The sequence below is a fragment of the Engystomops pustulosus genome, chromosome 1 (genome assembly GCF_040894005.1).
Source record: "Engystomops pustulosus chromosome 1, aEngPut4.maternal, whole genome shotgun sequence".
Lineage (NCBI taxonomy): Eukaryota > Metazoa > Chordata > Amphibia > Anura > Leptodactylidae > Engystomops > Engystomops pustulosus.
In genome coordinates, this window is record NC_092411.1 from 104682702 (window position 1) to 104706415 (window position 23714).

A 23714-nucleotide genomic window follows, 5' to 3' on the forward strand; every position below is an offset into this window, starting at 1 on the left:
CCATGTTGAAACACAATCCGCAATAACTCTCCTCTGCTGCTTTCCTTGTCTAGCCCTTTCATCATTTATGCATTGGTCTCCACAACAAAGATTTTTTTTCTTTTTCTCTTTTAATTGTCAGCTGTGAGTTAAAGCAGGGCTATTTTTATAGCAAAGTCTGCCAAGATTGATATTAATCTGTAGATGTAATGTCTTTTATGTGCAGGAATGTCAGGCTGTATTCTAGCTGCATTCTGCTAAACACATCAAATTGTATGGTTTGGTTTGTGAAATGTTTTGTCAGCAGGCTATTGCCATTCCACAATCTGACTTCTAATTATGCCTGATATTCAGCGCCTGGGTAAAGGGTATGTTCTGCCCACTACAAGGAACTGCGGTATACATTTTATTTTAGAAATATAATTTACTAGTGTGGGCCGTGTTCTGGGCTTCTATAGACATAAAATCTAAATTACATTCCTGTAACAAGGCTCCTGACATACATTTCTAAGTGCTACATTCAAAGTAAATTGTATAGGGGAAAAATCTAAATATTCCTCTCCAGTCCAAGGCATTTTTATATAGTCATTTCAATCAAGCAGGGCCCACTTACTTTTTGTCCCTGTAGCTGTTCCTGTTGTGGTACCAAAAGATGGAATATTGGTAAATAGCAATACAGAAATAATAGTAATAATTCAGTATCTGTAGAATGCTTGGTTTACATTAGAATATGTCAACCGTCCTCAATGTTTACTCATGGAGCGGTTCCTATTAGTAGTATGATTTTATAGGAATGTATGGACTTGTATCAAGTAGTTTCTACATTAGCAGCTCATTTGTTGCTGTGACACACCAGATAAGTATGGCATCTCTCTAACTGCATAGAGCGGTATCGAATACTGTATATCCAAATTTGATAATCCATTTGTTAAATATGTCTTATAAATAATATACAATTTTATGTTATTGTGTCTAAATAAATGTTTCAAAGATAACATTGTTAGCAGGGCCTAATTATAAGGAGTGTTACGGAGAGGGGGGCCCTGGGCCCCCACCAACTAACTCATCAGGGGGCCCCAAACCAACAGCAATGTTCAGGTGAGGCAGGCCTGAACAGAGCCTCCCCACTATGACTCACTGGCTCTGTCTTGTCTGCGCAGCCTGCCGATCTCGTTCTGCATTCAGACTGACCCCCCTTAGTACCTTTCACTGGCTGAACTGGTTGCCAGCCAATCAGTGCTAGGTTTACCTCCTCACAGATCACTTGGCCCACTTACCTCCCACCCACTGATTAATCTGTGAGAGGAGAAAGTTTAGAATAAATGTAAAGTAAAATATGTGTTTTACACCCAACTTACACATGTCCCTCTCCATGCCAAGGGTGGCATGGATAATCTTGTGATCATGAAAAAATGCATATAAATTTATACATGGTTTTTATGGATTTCATTGTACGCTGTAAATGACACCTCCCCTTTATTCTCTGGGTTGGTGTAAGCGTGAGATATCAAATTTATGTAGGTTTTAGAAGATTTTTTTTTAATTAAAACATTTGAGATAAGCCGTTTAATATGCAGCCACGGATGTTAAATGTGTACATTGTCAGGGTTACATTCACTTACACCAACCTAAATTCGGTCCTGATTGTGAGGCTACATTCACACCTAGTTTTAGCTCTGTTGTAAGGATACATGAGGAGGGCTGCAGTGTATCCTACTGTATGCTCATACAGTGGGTTAGTCGGCCTGTTCCTCCCTCTCTCCCCTAAAATGAGAGTAGGCTTAGCAGTAAGAGTGAAAATCAGCAGCAGCCAGCGATTTGGCTGCTTCCAATGTTCAGGGTGCTTACCCCAGTGATGTCACTGTACTTATATTGACAATGACATAATAGGGGAAATCCCTGAGCATGCACTCAGCGGAGGCCAGGGGAAGGATGCAATACTTTGCATCTGTTGAGTGTATGCATTGCTCAGCAGGACGAAGCCGGACGGAAAGAAATTGCTTGCAGAAAAGGATGCCTCCACCTGCCAGTTTTTGTCTTTGGATACGCTCAGCATATATATTGCTGGAAGCTTTCCTGGTATACATGCTAAATGAGGTTTTATTGTAGCCTGATCATGGGTGTTATAGAGATATAGCAGTTGCATATATGCTCCGGTAACTAGACTTTCTAATGCTTCCCCTAGAGAAGACACCAGTATTATAAATGGCAACTGGTTGATGTGTGGCTGGTACAGATCAAGCATCAAAAAGCTTCACTCTATTTGTAGGAATATAATATACAATACAGGCAGCCCCCAGGTTACGTACAAGATAGATTCAATTTCAAATTAAGAACATACCTAAAGAATCTAAGTTGGAACTGGTATAGTTCATAATTGTAGCACCAGCCATTTTTTTTTGTCCCTGTGACAATAGGATTTTCACATTTATATGCAGCAATTGCACACCTTACAGCTGATCATTGCAACCAATAAAGACAAGCATCCAGAGAGCTTCAGCAGAGGTCACAGTGGGCAGAGAGGTCCGTCTGTAAGTTAAGTGTCCTTAAGTCAGGGACCACCTGTACTAAGAAAGAATAAATAATACATTGAGGAACATATGGACATTGAGGAAATCAGTTTATACACACTCAAAATGTTGAAAACACAAAAGTGGATTCACACTGTTTATCAAATGAATTTATGTTACATACTTCATACTAAACACGTTTACATTGTTGGTAACCATCTGCCATGTTTTTTTTTTTAATTGGTGCGGTTTTTAGTCACATTTGTGTAAAATGTGAGAAGAATCAATTTTAGAGACTATAGGGGGTAGAATCCCTTCTGTTCTGTAGTAGCAAAAATCATGGTTCCGGTGTCATTGTAAACCAGAAGTTAAAAACCTAGTACAGGTAGTCCCCGGATTACATACAAGATAGGGTCTGTAGGTTTGTTCTTAAGTTGAATTTGTATGTAAGTTGGAACTGTATATTTTATCATTGTAATCCCAGCCAGAACATTTTTGGTCTCTGTGACAATTGGAATTTAAAAATGTTGGGTTGTCATAAGAATCAGGATTAACACTAAAGCTTCATTACAGACACCTGTGATAACAGTTACAGCTGATTATTGTAGCCTAGGACTAAAGCACAATAAATTACCAATATCCAGTGGTCCGTTTGTAACTAGGGGTCGTATGTAAGTCGAGTGTTCTTAAGTAGGGGACCGCCTGTAATGTGAACTGCATATTGAGATACAATTCTTGAATAGGTTGTTAACTGGATTCTGGTTCTGAATATGCCTGTATCTCTGTTCTATAACACAGAAGTACAGTATTTTTTGAAAAATGACACCAGAACCATGGTTCTAGCAGCTATAGATCCCAAAATGGGAATGCCTAAAGTGACACTACCCCTCCTGCCCATAAAAGGTGAATCGAATTTGGAAAAGGTGACTCTTTTCGGCTCTTTTGCATATGACTTTGGTGGTGATTTTTTTTCAAATTCAAATCAAACAAGAGAGTTCACATATAATAAAATCTAAAAGATAAAAAGCTAGAAAATATATTACTGCATGGTATGAAGTGGGCTAAAATTAAACTGCAATAAATAACAGTGGAGATTTATTGATGCTCAACATTATTGAAGGTTTTGGACCATTTTTAGGTATTTTTTTGAGACTTGTCCAAAAAGGGGCCGATCCTCAGTTAACAGGAGCCATGGCCTTATAGAAAACACCTAGTGCGCCAGAAGAGTCTGTCTGTGGACCAGAAAATTCAATTTTTGTAATATCTTTTTATTTTCCCTTATTTTCTCAGGTATAGACTGCAGAGTGCGAAATGACCATACATATATATATACAGGTTAACAAAATCTTTCCTTCCGCACTTCTCCGAACAGATGTCTTTTATAAAGTAGTCTAACAATGTAAATCAAACAAGAAGACGCATGTTTTTATTCTTGTCCCAGCGCTGCTTTTATGTTGTTGTCATTTACACAGGCAAATTCTTTTAATATACGACGCTGTGATTAAGATTGTTTAACAGAAACAAAGAGAAGCAGAAATCTCCCTGGCCACTCATTTCTTTAATGTTGCTGGAAAGCCGAGGTAATAAATTACATATCTGGATTGGACGCGTTCCATCCATACAAGTCCTGCTTCATTGTGCCCTTGAAATTGGACATGCAGGAGTTTTCTCAGCTTTGCATCTGATATTCATCTAAATCTTTGTCACAGTGGAGAAGTAGAACGTATTTCTAACAGACTGTGTAAGGAAAAGTCTGTGACTATTGAAAATGAGTCTCTGTGCATGGAATAAACAACATCAAACACTCCATGTGTCCCCTTTCTGCATTCACGAATGGGAAACAAATCTTATTCACTGCTACCTACAAAATCGGTTATGTACATTTTACCACTGTAATACTTCTTACTAAATGCCTCACATTTTCAATGGTTTGGCATTTACTGACTGGATACAATACCAGAACCAAGTTAAGGGTGGCCCTACTGCCATCTTATTAGTTGTCTGGTTTAAGAACTTTCAATGGTCCTGGAAGCGTCTTATATACATGACTATGAGAGATGGAGGTTTCTCTGTCTAATATCTCTACAGAGCAGTGGTGGGACTTAGTGGATGTTTTGAATGCCCATGGGCCTTAGGCTGTGACCACACTGCCCAAATTGTAATCTGCTACTGCTCCTGGTAGTACCATTTCATGGGTGTGTTGTGTTAGTAACAAAACAGTCTCTCCACTTATAGGCAAGTCCTTGCCCTGATGTATGCTGCCTTGCAAAGCTTTGCAACCTTTCTATCTGATTTGACTGACATTCACATTTTCATATTTTGCTATTAATTTATTAAAATGTATTTTTATACAACAGTTGACAGAAGCTTTATATATAAATGTTTCATGTCAAAACTATTTTCCTCTTTGCAGATTTTGTAGATATTCTTTGCCTTGATACACAACTCTGCTGGAATCCTTCACTGCTGGTTATTATGTGTGTGATATCATGGCTGTTTGATGTTTATGCTGTTTATACCACAGTACACACATAGATGTGTGTTCTGTGGTTCCGCAATGTCACCCCATGATAAAGCCATGCTGCGTAAGTAATGTGAATCCAACCACACTTGTGTGAGAGATCCAACGCAGGTCCAACTATACTATTTTTACTTTCCACAGATCACTCTAATGAGTTTTTTTCTAACTAATCTGCTTTTTTTTCATATTATTTTTTACAAAAAAAATGTGGGTTTTTTTTGTATTCTTTTGTGTCTACAATGGTCTCACTATATTTTTTCATCAGGTTAGGCTAAATTCACACCTGCGTTTGTCAGGTTACATTCCCCATTCTGTTATCAAATAGTAGAACAAATAATTTTTTTTTTTTTACTATTTATGATGGAAGTGCAACATACGGTTTCTGTCAGTACATTGAAGTCAATGGGTAAGGAAGCTGAACAGAAGATCTTCCATTTACCTACTGTTTTAGTTTATGCTCTTCTAAAACAGAGAGTAATAGAGGGCCCAGATGCAGGTATATACCAGTGTTATCACACTATCTATATGTAAACTGTTTTGTGTATAGATTATATATAGAGTAGAGTGAGCGTGTCCTTTCTTTTCTCCAGAGCAGGTAACCCCATTTTATAACCTCTTCATAGGGTACATAAAATCAGACAGGCTTTATGTAAATCACATGCTATGATACAAGAAGTTACAGTCTGTCTGTGAGGCTGTAGGCAGGAAATACAGTAGATCACACATAGTTCAATGACTACGTGCTACGTGTCGTAGCCTGGTAAGACCTTTCCTCTAGTTTCCTCTTCCTCACTCTGTTAATGTTTGCCTATTCTTTACTCAAAAATGTATTTGCTTTGTGTGATGCATTTGTCTGTGTTGGCAGAGTCTTGATACTTGGTAATAGCCAACAAAGAATATCACAAAGCTGTTGGATGGCATTGTTACTTCATTTACTACCACAATGGTCTTTTTTTTAAGCAATGAACTCATTTCCAGTTAACTTTTATTGCCTCATCTCACTGTGATGTTTGCTTTCTGCAGAATTGCACGCTGTTCCCATAAGATAAAGCTGTTGTGTAATAGTTTTGTAACCGTTTGTCAGTTGTTTTTTTTACTCTACTTAAAGACCCATAAAACCAGAAAGTTGTGTGATACCCTATTGTTCACATGGGTACATTTCAGATTTTTTTCCCCTGAGGTCATCCCTACAGCGTTGATACTGTAATAAAAAGATAATCTGGTATAACTTTATAAAATCAATAAAGAAGGCAGTGAGGTAAAGAACTTAATGGAATCGAGCCACACACATGCTCACTATGTCCATTCGTCCTCCTGTTTCTCTGCCTGTCCTTGAAAAGGGAATTGTCAAATGGCTTGAGGAAAATTAGGATTTGTAGCTTTGACTGTAGTGTTTTTGTTGGTAGTGAGACAGACAGACCTGTAACTAGTACAGGGTTCACCTGCCAGCCTACTGTACATGCTAGTAGTTAATTACATTTTGCAAAATATTAATATTCTTTTAACAGCTTTATCATTTATTTTAGCTTTATCAATAGTATCTAAAAAGTCACATAATAATAAATAATTTGGATTTATTCACTGTCTATGGGAGGGGTGAAAGATATATGAGCGCTTTGCTCTGTCTTTTCTCTCACTCCTTAACAATGGAACTGCATCATGCATTCTTGTCCTGCCACTCAATCCATTTGTAAGAGTGAGACCCCCTTCTGGATCAGGGGTGGTCTTCATCTCATGATGACAACAAGGGCACCCCCACTGATCACTCTCTTATGCCCTATCAAGTGGATAGGTGATAATTTGCAGCCATTTGTTATTTTCTTTTACTCTATATTTTTACATGATATTAGTAAATTTTGAATAACATATTCTATGTCATTTACACTTTAGCATTTCCTTGAAATAGCAAATAATCCAACTCTCTATAAGGAAGTATTTATTTTTACTTCTTCTTTTGCAACTCACTTTCTAAAAAGGTAGTGAAGGGAAAATAGGTACTTTCCTTATTTTTGACACATATTTTTTGCTGTTATGTACTTTAGGACTCCCCTATTTACACTTGGTTATAATAGCTTTATAGCTGCTTACAAATGGCAAGATTGAGGGAAAATATACTTTCCTTTATAGCACAATATTTTTTTTTCATGAATCAATATATCCTGAGATGTAGAACAACTTTACTTATCATCTTCACTACCGATGTGCAGCAGTTTCTTTGCAACAGTGGATGCGGAAAGTATTCAGGCCCCTTTAAATTTTTCACTCTTTGTTTCATAGCAGCAAATTGGTAAGATAAAAAACATCCTTTTTTTGCTCATTAATCTGAACTCTGCACCCCATCTTGACATAAAAACTGTAAATAATATTGCTAATGTATTAAACAATAAAAACTGAAATATCATATTGTCATAAGTATTCAGGCCCTTTACTGTGATACTCAAAGATCCAGTTTATGGATACATGGGTGTGTTGGAGCACATGAGAATTATAAGGTGTAAGGAACTGCCCAATCAACTCAGAGACAGAATTGTGGCGAAGCACAGATAAGACCACGGTTACAAAAGAATTTCTGCAGCATTCACAGTTCCTAAGAGCACAGTGGCCTCCATAATCCTTAAATGGACGAAGTTTGGGATGACCACAACTCTTCCTCAACCTGGCCGCCCAGAGATATCCTGGATAAAAATCTTTTCCAGAGTGCTCTGGACTGAAAATTCACCTTAAACAAGACAATGGGGGTCATTTACTAAGAGCCCGAATCGTGTTTTTACAGCGGGTTACCCGAATATTTCCGATTTGCGCCGATTTTCCCTGAATTTTCCCTGGTTTTTGGATTGGATTGTGGTGCACCGGCGCCGGCGTGCACGCGACGGAAATCGGGGGCGTGGCTGAACGAAAACCCGACGGATTCGGAGAAACTGCCCCATTTAAAAAAAAAGAAGTGTCGCTGGACACGCGCTCACCTGCACCCAGCAATGGATCGTGAACTCCGGCGGACCTCGGCGGACTTGAGCGCAGCAGCGACACCTGGTGGACGTCTGAGGAACTTCCTTAGTGAAACGCCGGAAGACCCGAATCCACCGCAGAGAACACGCCGCTGGATCGCGAATGGACCGGATAAGTAAATCTGCCCCAGCGTCCCTAAGCAGACAGCTTAAATAACAAAGCAGCTGCTTCAGAACAACTCTGTGACCATTCTTGACGGGCCCAGCCAGAACCCTGACCTAAATCCTATTGAGAATCTCTGGAGATTTCCACAGATTTGCTTACAGATATGGTTTCACAGAGAGGGTGGGCTGCTGCTCCCTGCTCACTTTAAACAAGTTGGTATCCATCCCTCCAACCCATTCTGTGATTATGAAGATCTTTCTCGGTCTCTGTGTTATAGACCCTTCTGCAACATCCTAATTGATGTAACATGCTGGACCTCCATGTTTTTTTATGAAAGGTCAGTGATGTCTCTTAGGGCTAATTTAGATTTCTGTTTCATCAGCTTTATTTAATTGTTCTGAGTGAAAACCAGGTGAGGAGACAGAGATGAGCTTTAATGGAAATATTTGCATCTGTTCTGTTTGTTCCACCACTCCTGGTTTTGGCTAACTATAACTTATGTAAAAAGCTGATGAAATAACTGAGATGTGAACCAGCATTTGCAGGCATCCAAAAAAAATCTTTTAACTTGTAAAAGGCACTTGATGAAAAAGGTTTTGTTTTCCATTAATAAAAAAAAAATTTAAAAATGGAATATATATATATTTAGTAGGACACATTTGCCAAATATATGTTAAAAAAGAGGTTAAAGGGCCCTTGTGAAAATCAAACTGTAAATGAAAAATGTCTCTCGTGTTATTTATTCAAGCACAAAGATAGCGTGTGTGCTACAGTGTAATGTCACCACCTTCTGAGTCCACTTGTTTACTGTAGATGTTCTACAGAAGTACCGGTATGCTAGAAGGTCCTACTTGTGACATTCAGATAAGCGCACACTCCATTGAGTATAAGCCAGTAAATCAGCTATGTACATTTTAGAGGTCTTGTACGTGAAAGATTATATTTTTTGTGTTTTACTCGTACACTTAGAATTGTCCTCTTCATTGGCCTTCTTCACACTGAGGTGCTAATGTCACTCCGGGCTTTTTTATGATCTTAGACCTATTAATGGTGGTATATAAAGCTTTATCCAAAAAAACATCATGCTGCCTATTTTGCAACTGTTTTCTGTCAATATATTTCTTTGGATACAATCAATGTATAGTCCCATTGGTGGATACTGTAAGTGCTTTAACAGTGGGTAAACCATAACAGAATAAGTGAGAAAGGGTATAAGGTAGTGTGGGCACCACCTATTAATGTTTTACAGTACACAAGACCAGAGAAAACACACAGTGTAGTTGGTTTCATAAGGGAATGTAAGTGTAGATAAGATTACAGATGATTTCTTCACCCACTTCCTTTAAAACCCATAGATCTCAATATTCATATTTGTACAGTATATGGAAATACTTTTTCCCTATTTCTTGTGTAAATCATTCTGCTTTGTCAATTAGTAGCTAGAAGCAGTGTTTTCCCTAAATGTGTGGTAAACAGGAAATTATTAATCACAGTCCAATTTTCTAAAAATGCATGTAATTTTTTTTTTTCTTTTAAAGGAGGAACACAGAGGCTTCCACGAGCTGTTGGTGTTGCTTTGGCGAAGGAGCTTATTTTTTCTGCACGTGTCTTAGATGGCATTGAAGCAAAATCCATTGGTTTGGTCAGTCATGTTGTAGAGCAAAATGAGGAAGGAGATGCAGCTTACCGAAGGGCTGTCGCTTTAGCTAGGGAATTCATAACTCAGGTAATAATAATCATGTGAAACGACTGCATTTTTATACATTAGTATGTTATTAGGCATGTTCATCTGCTAAATTTACAGTGGGGAAAAAAAACACCAATTGTGCAATTTCTTAAAAAGATGAGAGAGGCCTGTAATTGACATCATAGTAAGACCTTAAAGGGATTTGAAAGAAAACTCTCAAATTTCAATCCCCCAGTTATGTTTACACATAACGCAGGATTTAACATTTCGAATTGTGTTGCAAGACACGCAGTTACAAGCACCAGGAAGAAGGTGCACTCCGGCGGACCTCGGCGGGGAAGCGACGGATGCAGGACGGGCCCACAAGCTACATGAATCGCACCGGACTTCATCTTCGTCGGACTGCCCGAATTGGGGATCACGACAGGACCAGGTAAGTAAATTTGCACCATTATGATCCATCTAGTTCTGTGTGAGATGCTGTGTGCTGACAATGTGGTTAGATTATCAGAGTCTAGGTTTACCTACACTTTCATTTAGCTTCTGAAAATTCACTAGTAAATGACACATGGAAAGCGAGATGAGACAGATCAGAGATGATGAAAACCATGAGATGCATATTACACAATTACATTCTCAGCCCTGCTACAGCTCAGCTACAACATACATTGCCAGATCTGCTGTTCCTTCCTCTCCCTCCCTTGAATAAAGAACTTGTCTGTCTGTAGCTTTATTCTCCTCACGCTCTTGCTTGTCAGATGGTAGTCTGTGTGTGTGTTTCTGTGAGCTCTTCTTGGAATGGAAGAGTGGGGGCTGCTGCAGAGAGGAGCTAAGTGCAGTGTCAGACAGGAGAACAATATGTTTTCCCAACCCTAAAGTCAAAAGATTAACAATCGTGTTTGAAATGCTGTATTTTTGTTAACCCTGTGTACCAGAGGTCGCATTAACGCCTCACCACGCGTCATAGACGCGTGATGAGGCGCCATTACCCCCCAAAATAATTGCCATGCGTAAAGTTACGCTTGGCAATTATTCCGTGTAGCGCGCAGGCTGAGCGGTTCGACGCGCGCTGCAAAAGAGGGAAATGTCAGTAGCGCGATCACAGCGCGCACCGAACAGCTCAGCGGGACACGTGACTAAGGGGCGTGCCGAAGAGACCCGGAGTGAGAGCACCGGCCCCGGGGGAGACATGTGGACAGCGGGGCTGCTGCTCACCGCCCTGCTCCAACTCTCCCTGCCTGCAGCTGCCTCTGTTTATGTGATCGACGTGACCGGGTGAGCGTGTTGTGTGTGTGCAGTGTTGTGTGTGCTGCGTGAGTGTAGTGTGTGCTGCGTGAGTGTAGTGTGTGCTGCGTGAGTGTAGTGTGTGCTGCATGAGTGTAGTGTGTGCTGCATGAGTGTAGTGTGTGCTGCGTGAGTGTAGTGTGTGCTGCGTGAGTGTAGTGTGTGCTGCGTGAGTGTAGTGTGTGCTGCGTGAGTGTAGTGTGTGCTGCGTGAGTGTAGTGTGTGCTGCGTGAGTGTAGTGTGTGCTGCGTGAGTGTAGTGTGTGCTGCGTGAGTGTAGTGTGTGCTGCGTGTGTGCAGTGTTTTGTGTGTGCTGCGTGAGTTTAGTGTGTGTTGTGTGTGCGCTGTATTACCGAAATTTTCATACTCCTCCTCGGGTAAAAATACTCCTCAAAAATGGTTAGAGGAGTATTTTTACCCTTCTGGAAAAATGTTAGTGCGACCTCTGCTGTGTACAGAGCTGTGTGAGGACTTATTTTGTGCTTAACAAATTTTACTTCCACATGATGTTATTTATTATTCCCTGCCATGTACTGGGAAGCAGGAAAAAAATTCCAAATGTGGAAAAAAAATTTTAAAAATGCATGTGCTTCACGTTCTTGTGGGCTCAGTTTTTATGACTTTCACTCTGCGTTCCAAATAACACCTCTACTTTTTTCTTTGGTTCGGTACGATCGCGGTGATACCAAATTTATACAGGTTTTATTGCGTTTTAATACATTTTCAAAAATTAAACGAATGTGTACAAAAAAGGGAAAAAAAATTGCCATCTTCTTTTTCATACTTCGGGGCACGGAGCTGTGTTAGGTGTCATTTTTTGCGAAATGATCCGATGTTTTCATTGCTACCATTTTGAGGACTGTGGAACATTTTGATCACTTTTCATTACATTTTTTATGTGATGTAAAAAGGTGTAAAAGTCGCATTTCGGACATTTGGGTGGCATTTCCCGTCTCGGAGGTCACCGCTGGTTATAACCGTTTTTATATTTTGATAGATCGGGCATTTTGGGGTGTGGTGATATCTAATGTGTTTGTGATTTTTACTGTTTATTATATTTTATATCAGTTCTAGGGAAAGGGCGGTGATTTGAATTTTTAATATTTTATACATTTTTTACATTTTTTTAAACTTTTATTTTCTTTTTTTTTCACTATTTCTTAGACACTCTAGGGTACATTAACCCTAGATGGTCAGATTGGTTCTACCATACACTGCAACTGTATCGCAGTTTATGGATTTTTTGCATGTCATTCGTTACAATGAGCCACTGGCTCATTGTAATGAATATGCAGAAACCATCCAGCCTCGGGTCTGATGAAGGCCCGTGACTGTCATGGCAACCGATCTCCGCCCCCCCCCCCAATGACATTCGGGGGCGCGACGATCAGTGGTAACATGGTGGCGCTCATGCGCCACCACGTTTAAAGTGCCGCTGGCGACTTTGGCAGCGGCAAAGAAGAGGTTAACACCCTTGATCGGTGCAAGCACCGACCGCAGGTGTTGCCAATGGGTCTTCGCTGCAATATGCAGCAAAGCCCATCTCTGTATGAAGAGTGCTCAGCCTGTGAGCCCTCCTCATACACCCTTCATAGTTATGCGGCGGATATATCTGTCGCAGAACGTTAAGGGGTTAATAATATTCAATTAGAGAATGTGTTAATTTATTATCCTTAGTATATTTAAGAATCTTGTCTTCGTGGGCATACGCTTTTAACTATAAGAGACAAAATGTGAAAACAAATCAAGAAAATCACATTTACTGATTTGTTAAAGAATTTATTTTCAAATTATGGCGGAAAATAAGTATTTGGTCACCTACAAACCAGCAAGATTTCTGGCTCACACAGACCTGTAACTTCTTCATTAAGAGTCTCCTCTGTCCTTCACCCATTACCTGTAGTAATGGCTCCTGTTTGAACTTGTTATCAGTATAAAAGATACATGTTCACAACCTCAATCCGACACACTCCAGACTCCACTATGGTAAAGACCAAAGAGCTGTCAAAGATCGCCAGAAACAAAATTGTAGACGTGTACCAAGCTGAAAAGACTGATCCTGCAGTAGTCAAGCAGCTTGGTATGAAGAAATCAACTCCTTCAATCATGGGCTCCACGGAAGATCTTACACGTAGGGTCAAAATTATCACAAGAATGGTGAGCAAAAATCCTAGAACCACACGTGGGGACCTAGTAAATGACCTTCAGAAAGCTCAGACTAATGCAAGAAAGGTTACTGTCAATAACACACTACCCTGCCAGGGACTCAGATCCTGCAGTGCCAGCAATCCCCTTCTCAAGCCAGTACATATCCAGGCCAGTCAGAGGAAGCTGAAAGTCCATGTTGCCCAGCGACAGCCCCAAAACATCACTGCGCTTGAGGAGATCTGCATGGAGGAATGGGCCAACATACCAGCAACAGTGTTTGGCAACTTTGTGAAGACTTACAGAAATTGTTTGGCCTCTGTCATTGCCAACAAAGGATATAACACAGTATTGATATGAAGTTTTGTTATTGACCAAATACTTATTTTCCACTATAATTTGCATCATAAGGCAGCCGGGGGTCTTACAAAGCAATTCCCTTCACTGTCACAAGCAGGGGAGTCGACCACACCCCCTGGTTTAAGGTAAACGTTCTTGTAGGTACCTTTTAAAACTGTATTGTAGATCCATATCTGCAATTTATTTTTAATAAAAAAAAGGATTGAAAATAGTTTAAATACTGCTGCAGGAACCAGTCATTTGGTTTAAAGGTGAAAATGCGACAACAGATGCCCTTTAACCCCTTAACGACTTGGCCTTTTTTAGTTTTTTCACTTCCATTTTTCACACCCCACCTTCAAAAATCTATAACTTTTTTATTTTTCCACATAAAGAGCTCTGTTATGGCTTATTTTCTGCGTAACAAATTGCACTTCGTAGTGACGGTATTTAATATTCCATGGCGCGTACTGGGAAGCGGGAAAAAAATTCCAAATGCAGTGAAAATGGTGAAAAAACACATTTGCGACGTTTTCTTGTGGGCTTGGATTTCACAGCTTTCACTCTGCGTCCCAAATGACATGTCTACTTTATTCTTTGGGTTGCTACGATCACAGGGATACCACATTTGTACAGGTTTTATAATGTTTTCATACATTTAAAAAAATTAAAACCTCCTGTACAAAAAATTTTTTTTTGATTTTGCCATCTTCTGGCGCTAATAACTTTTTCATACTTTGGTGTACGAAGCTGTGGGTGGTGTCATTTTTTGCGACTTTTGATGGCGTTTTCATTGCTATCATTGTTAGGACTGTGCTACCTTTTGATCACTTTTTATTAATTTTTTTATATTTTCCAAAATGGCAAAAAAATGTCATTTTTGACTTTGGACGCTATTTTCCGTTATGGGGTTAAACGCAGTGAAAAACCGTTATAATATTTTGATAGATCGGACATTTTCGGACGCGGTGATACCTAATGTGTTTATGATTTTTACTGTTTATTAATATTAATATCAGTTCTAGGGAAAGGGGGGTGATTTGAATTTTTAGGTTTTTTTAATATAATTTTTTTTTTTTAAACTTTTTTTTACTTTTACTTTAACTATTTTTCAGACTCCCTAGGGTACTTTAACCCTAGGTTGTCTGATCGATCCTACCATATACTGCCATACTGCAATATGGCAGTATATGGGGATTTTACTCCTCATTCATTACAATGTGCTGATAGCACATTGTAATGAATAGGTTAAAACGAGGCAGCTTCGGGCCTTCGTGAGGCCCGATGCTGTCATGGCAACGGATCACCGCTCCCCGTGACGTCATCGGGGAGCGGAGATCCGGCGCCATCTTTTTGAAGCCTCCGGCAGCATTGCCGGAGGCGATCGCGGTGAAAGCACCCGCGATCGGTGCTAGCACCGATCGCGGGTGTTACCGGTAAGCCTTTGCTGCAATATGCAGCAAAGACTTACCGGCTATGGAGAGGGCTCGGCCCGCGAGCCCTCTCCATGCACCGGGACCCGGCACGCGCCGTACTAGTACGGCGCGCGTCGGGAAGGGGTTAAAGGGAGCCTGTCATCACATTTTTCACAAATACAGTTAGTGAATGGTTCCCATAGATCCCTAAATGCCCCCCTTATATCAGCTAACATCCCCCCCCCCTCACCCGTAAAATCAACTTTGTTATCTTACCTGGCATCGGAGGAGGTATGTCCTGCTCTCCCCATGCCATATGCCTCCTCACCAATTCAGCACTTGTCATGTGATATGGGTTAAGTCATCTAAAGTTCTCTACCCAGTAACATCCTCCATGGAGGGATGTTGTGATTTCATGTGATCATATACATACATGGGGTAGATTTTGCAATTGTTGGGTAAAGGACCTTAGATGACATCAGGTTATGTGATGAAGCGCTCAATGATTTAACACAACTTTCTCTCAAAGTTCCAACAAGGCACTGTGTTTCACACAATATTTTTACCCCGAATAATAAGTAATAAGAGCTCTATAAGTCTGTATTTGAATATTGGCAGACAGTCCCTAAGTACTAGTTCCCTACAGAAGCAGGTTCTAGAAGTGAGACCTGTCAATTAGGAACAAGGAGGCAGGGCAATGCAAATAAAATTTAACATGCAGGACTCTATTAATATCATTGGACTCGCCTAAACTGAGTTGCATATACAGGCAGTCCCCTACTTAAGAACAGACTTACAGATGACCCCTAGTTACAAACAGACCTCTGGATTTTGGTAATTTGCCGTGCTTTGGTCCTAGGCTACAATAAACAGCTATAACAGTTATTAAAGGTGTCCGTAATTAAGATTTGTTAATGCTGGTTCTTATGACAATCCAACATTTTTAAAATCCAATTGTCATAGAGACCAAAAAATTTTTGACCGCGGTTACAATAATAAAGTATACAGTTCCAACTTACATACAAACTCAACTTAAAAACAAACCTATAGAACCTATCTTGTACGTAACCCGGGGACTTGCATGTACATTTACAAACTCAGTTTTTAACAGCCACGGAAAAGGAACTATTTATGGATAAGGGCATTATTTTTTAATCATAGACGGGAGTGGAGCACAGGTTGGCTATGCACTTCTGTGTCCCCTAACATTTATTATTTTCAGTGGACAAGCAGGCCCCTGTTCTCCATACCGTCATAAAGAAATGTCCATGTGCATTTAGGCTAGTGTAATTTCTAGGACACATTCTTAAAGAGGCTTTGTAATGCTAAAGCCTATTACCCTTTTAGAAGAACATCAAGTGAATGTTTTCTTTTTGTTATGAAATACTTTACTGTGTACACAATACAAATGAAGAACTGTAGAAATGTGTAGTTTTTTTTTTTTTTTTTGTAAACGAATGAATCTCCCCAGCCATGCAGTACAGTCATGTCCACACGTATGAGTTGCTATAGATAGACCTCTGTATCACAGTTCTGGCGATTTGCTGATTTACAGGGAAACATTATGTCTGGAACAGACAGAACATGCTGTACACTTTTGCTAATGTGCTTATCTCTATCCATTAGTCAACTAAATATACTTTAATAATGATATTGGGAAAGCAAAGGTGTTATCAACAGTTTACATTGTACAGGATGCATTTAGGGAAGTTTCTAGGTAATCTCACCAGTAGGGTGAAGTTCATAAAAGCGCCTCCCCCAGTTAATAACATATATACAATACACCCCCCCCCCTCCCTTAACTTTAACATTGCCCTCAATAGACTACATCACCTACTATACCATGCTTCAACTTTAGTATATATAGTGTCGAGTACAGTGCTCCCCAAATAAAAATTTCTTTGCTGTTCCTGCATTTCAACAATGGAATCATCAGCTGGAACCCTGGTAGTTGGCTAGATGCTAAGGATCACATTGTAGTGGAGCCACTCTGTATGTAAAACCGTTGCAAAACCTGGGGCTCACCCTTGGCTTTCATCTGGGTATTTCATTGGGGCGTTTGTAAAACTGATTTGGAGACTGAAGACTACCTCAGAATACACTTGGGTAGCTGCGCATGTTGCAGAATGGCTGTACGATTTGATACTGCAGTTATTCTGCAAGCATCAGAAACCAGCCTTTGTCAACTGGTTTCTGGTGCTTATAATTCTTTGCATTGCAAAGGTTGAATTCTGCTCCAAGATCCAGTGAAGTGCAGCAAATACACATGTAATAACCTCTGTATACAGATTTCCTCTCAGTTTACTGCAGGAATACTAAGCTAACAATATTAATAGCTGGTCATATTTATATATATTCACCCTCCCATAATATTGAAGGTATTGTTTGATTATTTTATATGGCCCCAGGTGGTGTAAAAATAATAAAGAAGTAATGCTTTTCTCATAACATACATCTGCTCCAGGGCAGTGCCTCTTGTCAATGCTGTCCACTATTAACATAGGGAGGCTCATCGGTGACATCACATCCACAGCATGCACCCGCAAACAGCTGCAAGTTGTTAATGTTGAGTGCTGATGATTTGACATCACCCATGAGCTTCTGATTGTGAATACAGGCAGTGATAGAAGGGGATGCCCACGACTGGTGGTGACGATCGAAATAAGAATTTAGTCTGTGTTCACACGCAGTTTTTGGCATTTTGAAACGCCATTCAAAGGTTGTGGAGAGGGTCTGTCCCTATCGCTGTTATATCTCTGCTGAATTGTATGCAATCGAAATGAGCACCACGTGTTTTGAATTGTTTACCTTTAAAAACCGCAGAGCGTGTTCCTGATCACTTGCGTTTCAGTGTAAATGCATATGTGATCAACGCCATTGTGCATTCAGTCACTGCTTTTGAACACAACCTCTGGATAAGATGAGAGCAGTCATACACCTATTATATGTTTTGTTTTTTCATATTACATGCTTATTCATTTCTGTACTTTTCCGAAATCCTAGGGACCAATAGCAATGAGAATGGCAAAATTAGCTATCAACCAAGGCATTGAGGTAAGTTGTGTTACTGTGTTAAAGTGTATCTAATCTTTGAAGAAAATCAATATTCTAGTGTATGTAAATGAGGAGGAACAATTTTTGGTAATTAAAGGGAACCTGTCACCAGGGACCTCAGTTTCAAAGAAGACAGGTTGCAGAAGCCCATCACATCTGCAATGCAAACATGTCTTTCTGCCTTCTTTGCAATACAATATAATTGTGTGTTAAAACCTACCTTGCACCCTGACAGAATTCTCTCTTTAGTCCCAGGAGTTGGGCTTTGGTTTGGATGGATTTCAAAAAACAACATGTGACTTGTCTGGGTGGCAGACTGCTCAGCTCTTGGCCCCCACCTTTGTGCTCCTGTACAGCTCCTCCCTCTTCCACTGATGTCACCTCACCAGACTGTGACCTCTGTGAAGGAGCAAGAGGGAGGAGCTGTACAGGAACACAAAGGTGGGGGCTAAGAGTTGAGCAGTCTGCAGCCTAAACAGGTCACATGTTGTTTTTTGAAATGCATCCAAACCAAAGCCCAACCCCTAGGACTACACAGAGGATTCAGGTGTGATGGGCTGCAACCTGTCTTTAGTGAAAATGAGGTCTCTGGTGACAAGTTCCCTTTAAAGATCTTCATTTTCCAGAAAGAGACTCTTGTGACTCACAAAGCTTTTATGTACAGTTAGCAACTTCTATCTTGTTTCTAGCAAGAAGGAATTTTACATAGGAGATAGGTAGGGAGGATGATAAGAGGAGTAAGTGGAGAAGAAGCACTTGGCTTTGAAAGATAAATTACAATGTTCATTGTGCTGGGTTTTGGCCCCAAGTATTTATTACACCCAGTGTCTCTTATATAACTTATCATCACAATGTTGTAGAAACCTTTAGGAGAGTTTTGGATTCCAGTAGCATAGCCGGAAGCTCAGCACCCCTGTACTTTGTTCTACTGACGATAGGGTTCCTAGTACTCATTCAACCCTACACTATACGTTGTTGAATAAAATTCCTGCTGCTAATATCTGAGATACAGAAAGGGCCCCCTTCTTATCCTATGGCTTCTTACATTTGGGAAATATCAAGGTTAAAATGTTTGCTTATCCTGCACAAATAATGTGAGGCAGAGTAAGAACACGGTACCAACGTAACACTGAATCACAGTTACATTTATTATACACATAAAGACATTAAATTCTGTAATACATTTAATTGCAGGTGGATTTGGCGACAGGCTTAGCTATTGAAGAAGCATGCTATGCTCAGGTATGTATTCCTGCTGGACTGGGTCTATAGAAGTAATAGGTGAATGTCAACCACAACTAATCAGATAAAAGGTTCTTTGGAAATTATGTTGTAACAAAACATCACATAAATGAGGATATTCACCCTATTAACCTCCACAAAATAACCGTATTATGGAATATCTCATGTGACATTTTCTTGCTTGACAAAGAACTAGATATTGGAGTCTGGCATTTTCCAATTTGATGACACGCAGTTGCGTTGTTAATTGTTTTATTTGTTGTTTGTTTATTTCTTCGACAGGAAGTAGTTATTGTTTTTATCATGTGCAATCTCCCACACAAAAATCCAGCAAATGGTGTTTATGCAAGTTAGCTAAATTTAGGATTCCTGAACGGCCACACTTTGATTTGAGCATTCATTTCAGGCTCCGCACCATATGCATTGCTGTTGTTTACAGAAGTAAAATATGTGCCATTTTATCACGAGTGGCATTTTATTCCATTTTTTTACTGCTTGTCGCTTTGTCAGCAGTCACTCAGTGTGGTATTCCCAGACAGTTACATTATTAAATATCTTGTTTTTGACAGAAGTGTGGAGCATACAGTACAGATTTATGTGTCCATCTTATTTGGTGACAGATTCGGATGTATATACATTAATATAGCTTTGTGAGTGACAGGCCTAAATATACCCTATGTGAATTTGGTGTGTGTATACACTATACAGTCAGTCCCCGGGTTACATACAAGATAGATTGTAATTAATTTGAAACTATATATTTTCAAATTGTAGATCCAGACAAAAAATCTTTTTGCCCCAGTGACAATTAAAATTTATTTGCTGTAATTGGACCAAGGATTATCAATAGCCTGGGACTATAGTAGAGCATCCAGAGAGCTTCACCAGAGGTCACAGTGGGAAGAGGGGTCTGTCTGTAACTAGGGGTTGTCTGTAAGTTGGGTGTCCTTAAATAGGGGACCACCTGTGTGTATGTGTGTATACTGTTTTGTACCCGAACCCTCTCAAATTTCAGACTACTAGAAAATACTAGTCATTTTTGCGCTGTGATATGTTGTGATATGCTAAATGAACACTTAGTATATTCTTGAGATAGTGCTGTACAACCGGAAGCTAGTAATATTTTTTCAGTCTTTATAAGAGACAGTTACAGTCGGTCCCCTACTTAGAAACACTCGACATACAGACGACCCCTAGTTACAAACGGACCACTGGATATTGGTAATTTATTGTACTTTAGTCCTAGGCTACAATAGACAGCTATAAAAGTTATCACAGGTATCTGCGGTTAAGCTTTATTGTTAATCCTGATTCTTATGACAAGCCAACATTTTTAAAATCCAATTGTCACAGAGACCAAAAAAAGTTCTGGCTGGGATTACAATGATTCCGACTTACATACAAATTCAACTTAAGAACAAACCTATGGACCCTATCTTGTATGTAATCCGGGGACTGCCTGTATATTGTCTAAATGTTGGTCTCAGCACAACTATCTCTGCCAAGTGTGAAGGGGCATTGTTATATTATAATATGGCGAGGACAACCATCTGTGCATTTTACTTCCTGTGTGTTGCATTGCTGCCTTTGCAACCATCCCATCTGGTATTTTAAAGGACATCTACCACCAAGTTCAAGGATTATAAACCACGCTCACTGGCAGGATCTGCTGTTCTTTTAGCTTCTCATGCCCTGTTTTTTTCACAAAAAAGCTTTTAAAATTATGCAATTGAGTTAACGCAACCTAGAGCCCCTCAGGCTCATTTGCTTAATTTTTAGATCCTGCCAGAGAAGGCACACACTAGCAAGTCAGTGTGCTTGGTTTACAATTCTTCATCCTGGTGGCAGCTGTCCTTTAACTTTTATCACGTTGGATGTCATATTGGGCAGGAAAGAAAGGGTCTGCACTAAACTGTAAACCCCGCCTGGCATATGTAAACTATTCATCTCCCAATAGAATAGTCCCTCACAACCCTCTTGTACAGAGAGGATGTGATTAGATCTCAGTCCCATAGGTTATTTACCCTCCCCAGATATAAGATTGTTAGAGTACAAGTAACAATCCAATGGAAATGTTTATCCCTGGCCTATTAGAAAGGTGCATGATGTTAATTGTAGTGAAAGTAATCTTCTTCCAATCATTGTATCTGGTGGCATTTGTATTCTCACACTGAATGTATGGAGTGGGTTTTCTGTGATCACAATAAATGGGCAGGGGCACAGATATGGTAGGAGTATTTTGAAATGTTGTGGTGTTATTTTTCATTTAATTCCACTGCAGTTGAGATCTTGATTATATATTTGTTTTTATACTTTCTATAGGTTATCCCAACAAAGGATAGGATGGAAGGTTTATTAGCATTTAAGGAGAAGAGGCCTCCACGCTACAAAGGAGAATAAGAAAGAGCGCCAGTGCATTTCCTAAGAATAGGCTATAAAGAAAAGACAGGACCTTCTTTCTGTTCCTTGCCTGGTGGAATTTCACAACCATGGAAATTGAAGTAAATATTGAAAACATTACGGCATCTGGAATATGCCCATACATGTACCTGTTTGAAATATGTGATTCAGTTCATTTTGATAGTCTCTGACAGGGCCTGTGCCTACATGCACTGTCACTCATTTGCCTGTTACTTGAAATGTGGGAGATGTCGGCAGTACACCCTAGTACATTTTGGAGCTACGCACAACGGCAAGCCCTTTGTTTTCCTTTTTTGCTTTAGCAGCATTGTTAGTAATGAATCTCTGTATACATAGAATGTCCAAGTAATGTGAAATAAAGCCATAGAAATGAATACTCATATGATCACTGACAATGCATTTTCAGTAAAGAACAACTGGGATACATGAACCAATAAAGTTATTATACTGGCAAGTGTCAAGGAGTGGATTATGTGCAATTACATTTGTAAATGTTCAATTCCCTAAAGGTGCAAAGTAGAGATGATAGAAGCATGCACCAAAATGTATGCCATTGCGCCAGGATTTTGTTTCAGTTTTCTGGCAAAAACTAAAGCCAACAAACAGTAGGTGCAAAATTAGACAGTCTTGAAGAGGACCTTTCACCACCCAAACATCCTAAACTGAACATACCAGCATGTAGGCACTTGCGTCCTGATTCAGGGACACTTCAAATTTTCCTCCTAGCCCCCTACATTCCTGAGATATAAGCCCCGGGATCTGACTATTCCGAGTGCTGTATCGTCAGAGAGGAGGAGCTGCAGCATGGGTGGGGTGTGACTATGCTAAAATCCTCTGACACCATCCAATTAGCATTGGAGGGTGTCAGAGAAGAGATTCCTTTCTAAAGGGCTTCAAAACTTTTTGCTCAACTTGCTGTTCTCTAACAATGTGAATAATGCCGAAATTCACAACAGATGTTTGATCAATACCTTGCCCAATAAAAATAGTCCTCCTCCTCATGCTGTTCATCTTTTGAAATCACAAAACCAAAACAACACCGGAAATCAGCACCCTGTCATTGAAAGTGCATATACAGATGTAGCACTGAATAACATGAATGGCTTAACCCATTAACCAGATGTGATATCACAGACTGTAGTGTAAGTGAATAGATTGAACCACCCATTTTCTGTGGCAACTAAAGGAGTTTATTCACTTTTAGTCATTTTGACCAATGCTGCATGTTTAGCTTTGTAAAAGGAAAAACATAAAAAGAAATGACTTATTGAAGGAAGGGAGTGGAAAAACTTGCTAAAAAATGGAAATAATTACCCTTGAATATCACAAAACCATGGTTAAAATGTTTTGGGTAGCCTGACAAATGGAAAAGGAGTGTTTGAACCAATACTTCTTTCAGACTTAGTCTTTAGGAGTTTAAGTTTGTAACAAGATTATAGAACCTTTTATCATAAAGTGATAAACTTACAAACATGCACGCTTGTACCCATAGTCCAAACTACCCATCAGCAAATGGCTGAATAGTGCACGTGACCTTTCCAACCGATACTTAATAATGTATTCAGACTCCAAACCTGCGACCCCAGTATAAGGCTTCATTCATTCCTGCAGGGTCGGGGTGAGCGGTTGGAAACAACAATCACAAATCTGTAATTTTTAATAGAAGTATTTATTGTATTTGTGGTGTAAACAACTTTTGAATTACAGGAGCCAATCTCCAACCACCTGTTATTCCACAATTACAAAGAGTACAATAGTAATTCATGTATGTGAAGGCCACCATGCTAGATGCATGTACCATACTATATTAAGTGGAGCCTGCAATTCAAAGAAATCACTATGACGCCTCCTGTATCAACACAAACAAAACCCTTTTCTCTGTTCTATAGTTAGAAAATCCATTTGGCTTATAATGGAAGCTTAGCACATTGATAGTTTGTCTCCTTCACCTTTCATTACCATATCCTGAAATAATACATGAGCGCTAACATTTCAGCAAAATCCCCC

General features: G+C 39.7%; 1 protein-coding gene across 2 annotated transcripts in view; it reads left to right on the plus strand.

Annotated features, from left to right (window-relative positions):
- AUH (AU RNA binding methylglutaconyl-CoA hydratase) overlaps positions 1-22161 on the plus strand; it is a 136622-nt gene extending 114461 nt beyond the window's left edge. For both annotated transcript variants that reach the window (XM_072150761.1, XM_072150762.1), the window contains exons 7-10: positions 9660-9847; positions 17994-18044; positions 19239-19286; positions 21609-22161. In XM_072150761.1, the coding sequence (XP_072006862.1) occupies positions 9660-9847; positions 17994-18044; positions 19239-19286; positions 21609-21686 (365 nt within the window). In that variant the 3' untranslated portion in view covers positions 21687-22161. The remainder of the gene's footprint in view (positions 1-9659; positions 9848-17993; positions 18045-19238; positions 19287-21608) is intronic.
- Positions 22162-23714: the final 1553 nt, after the last annotated feature.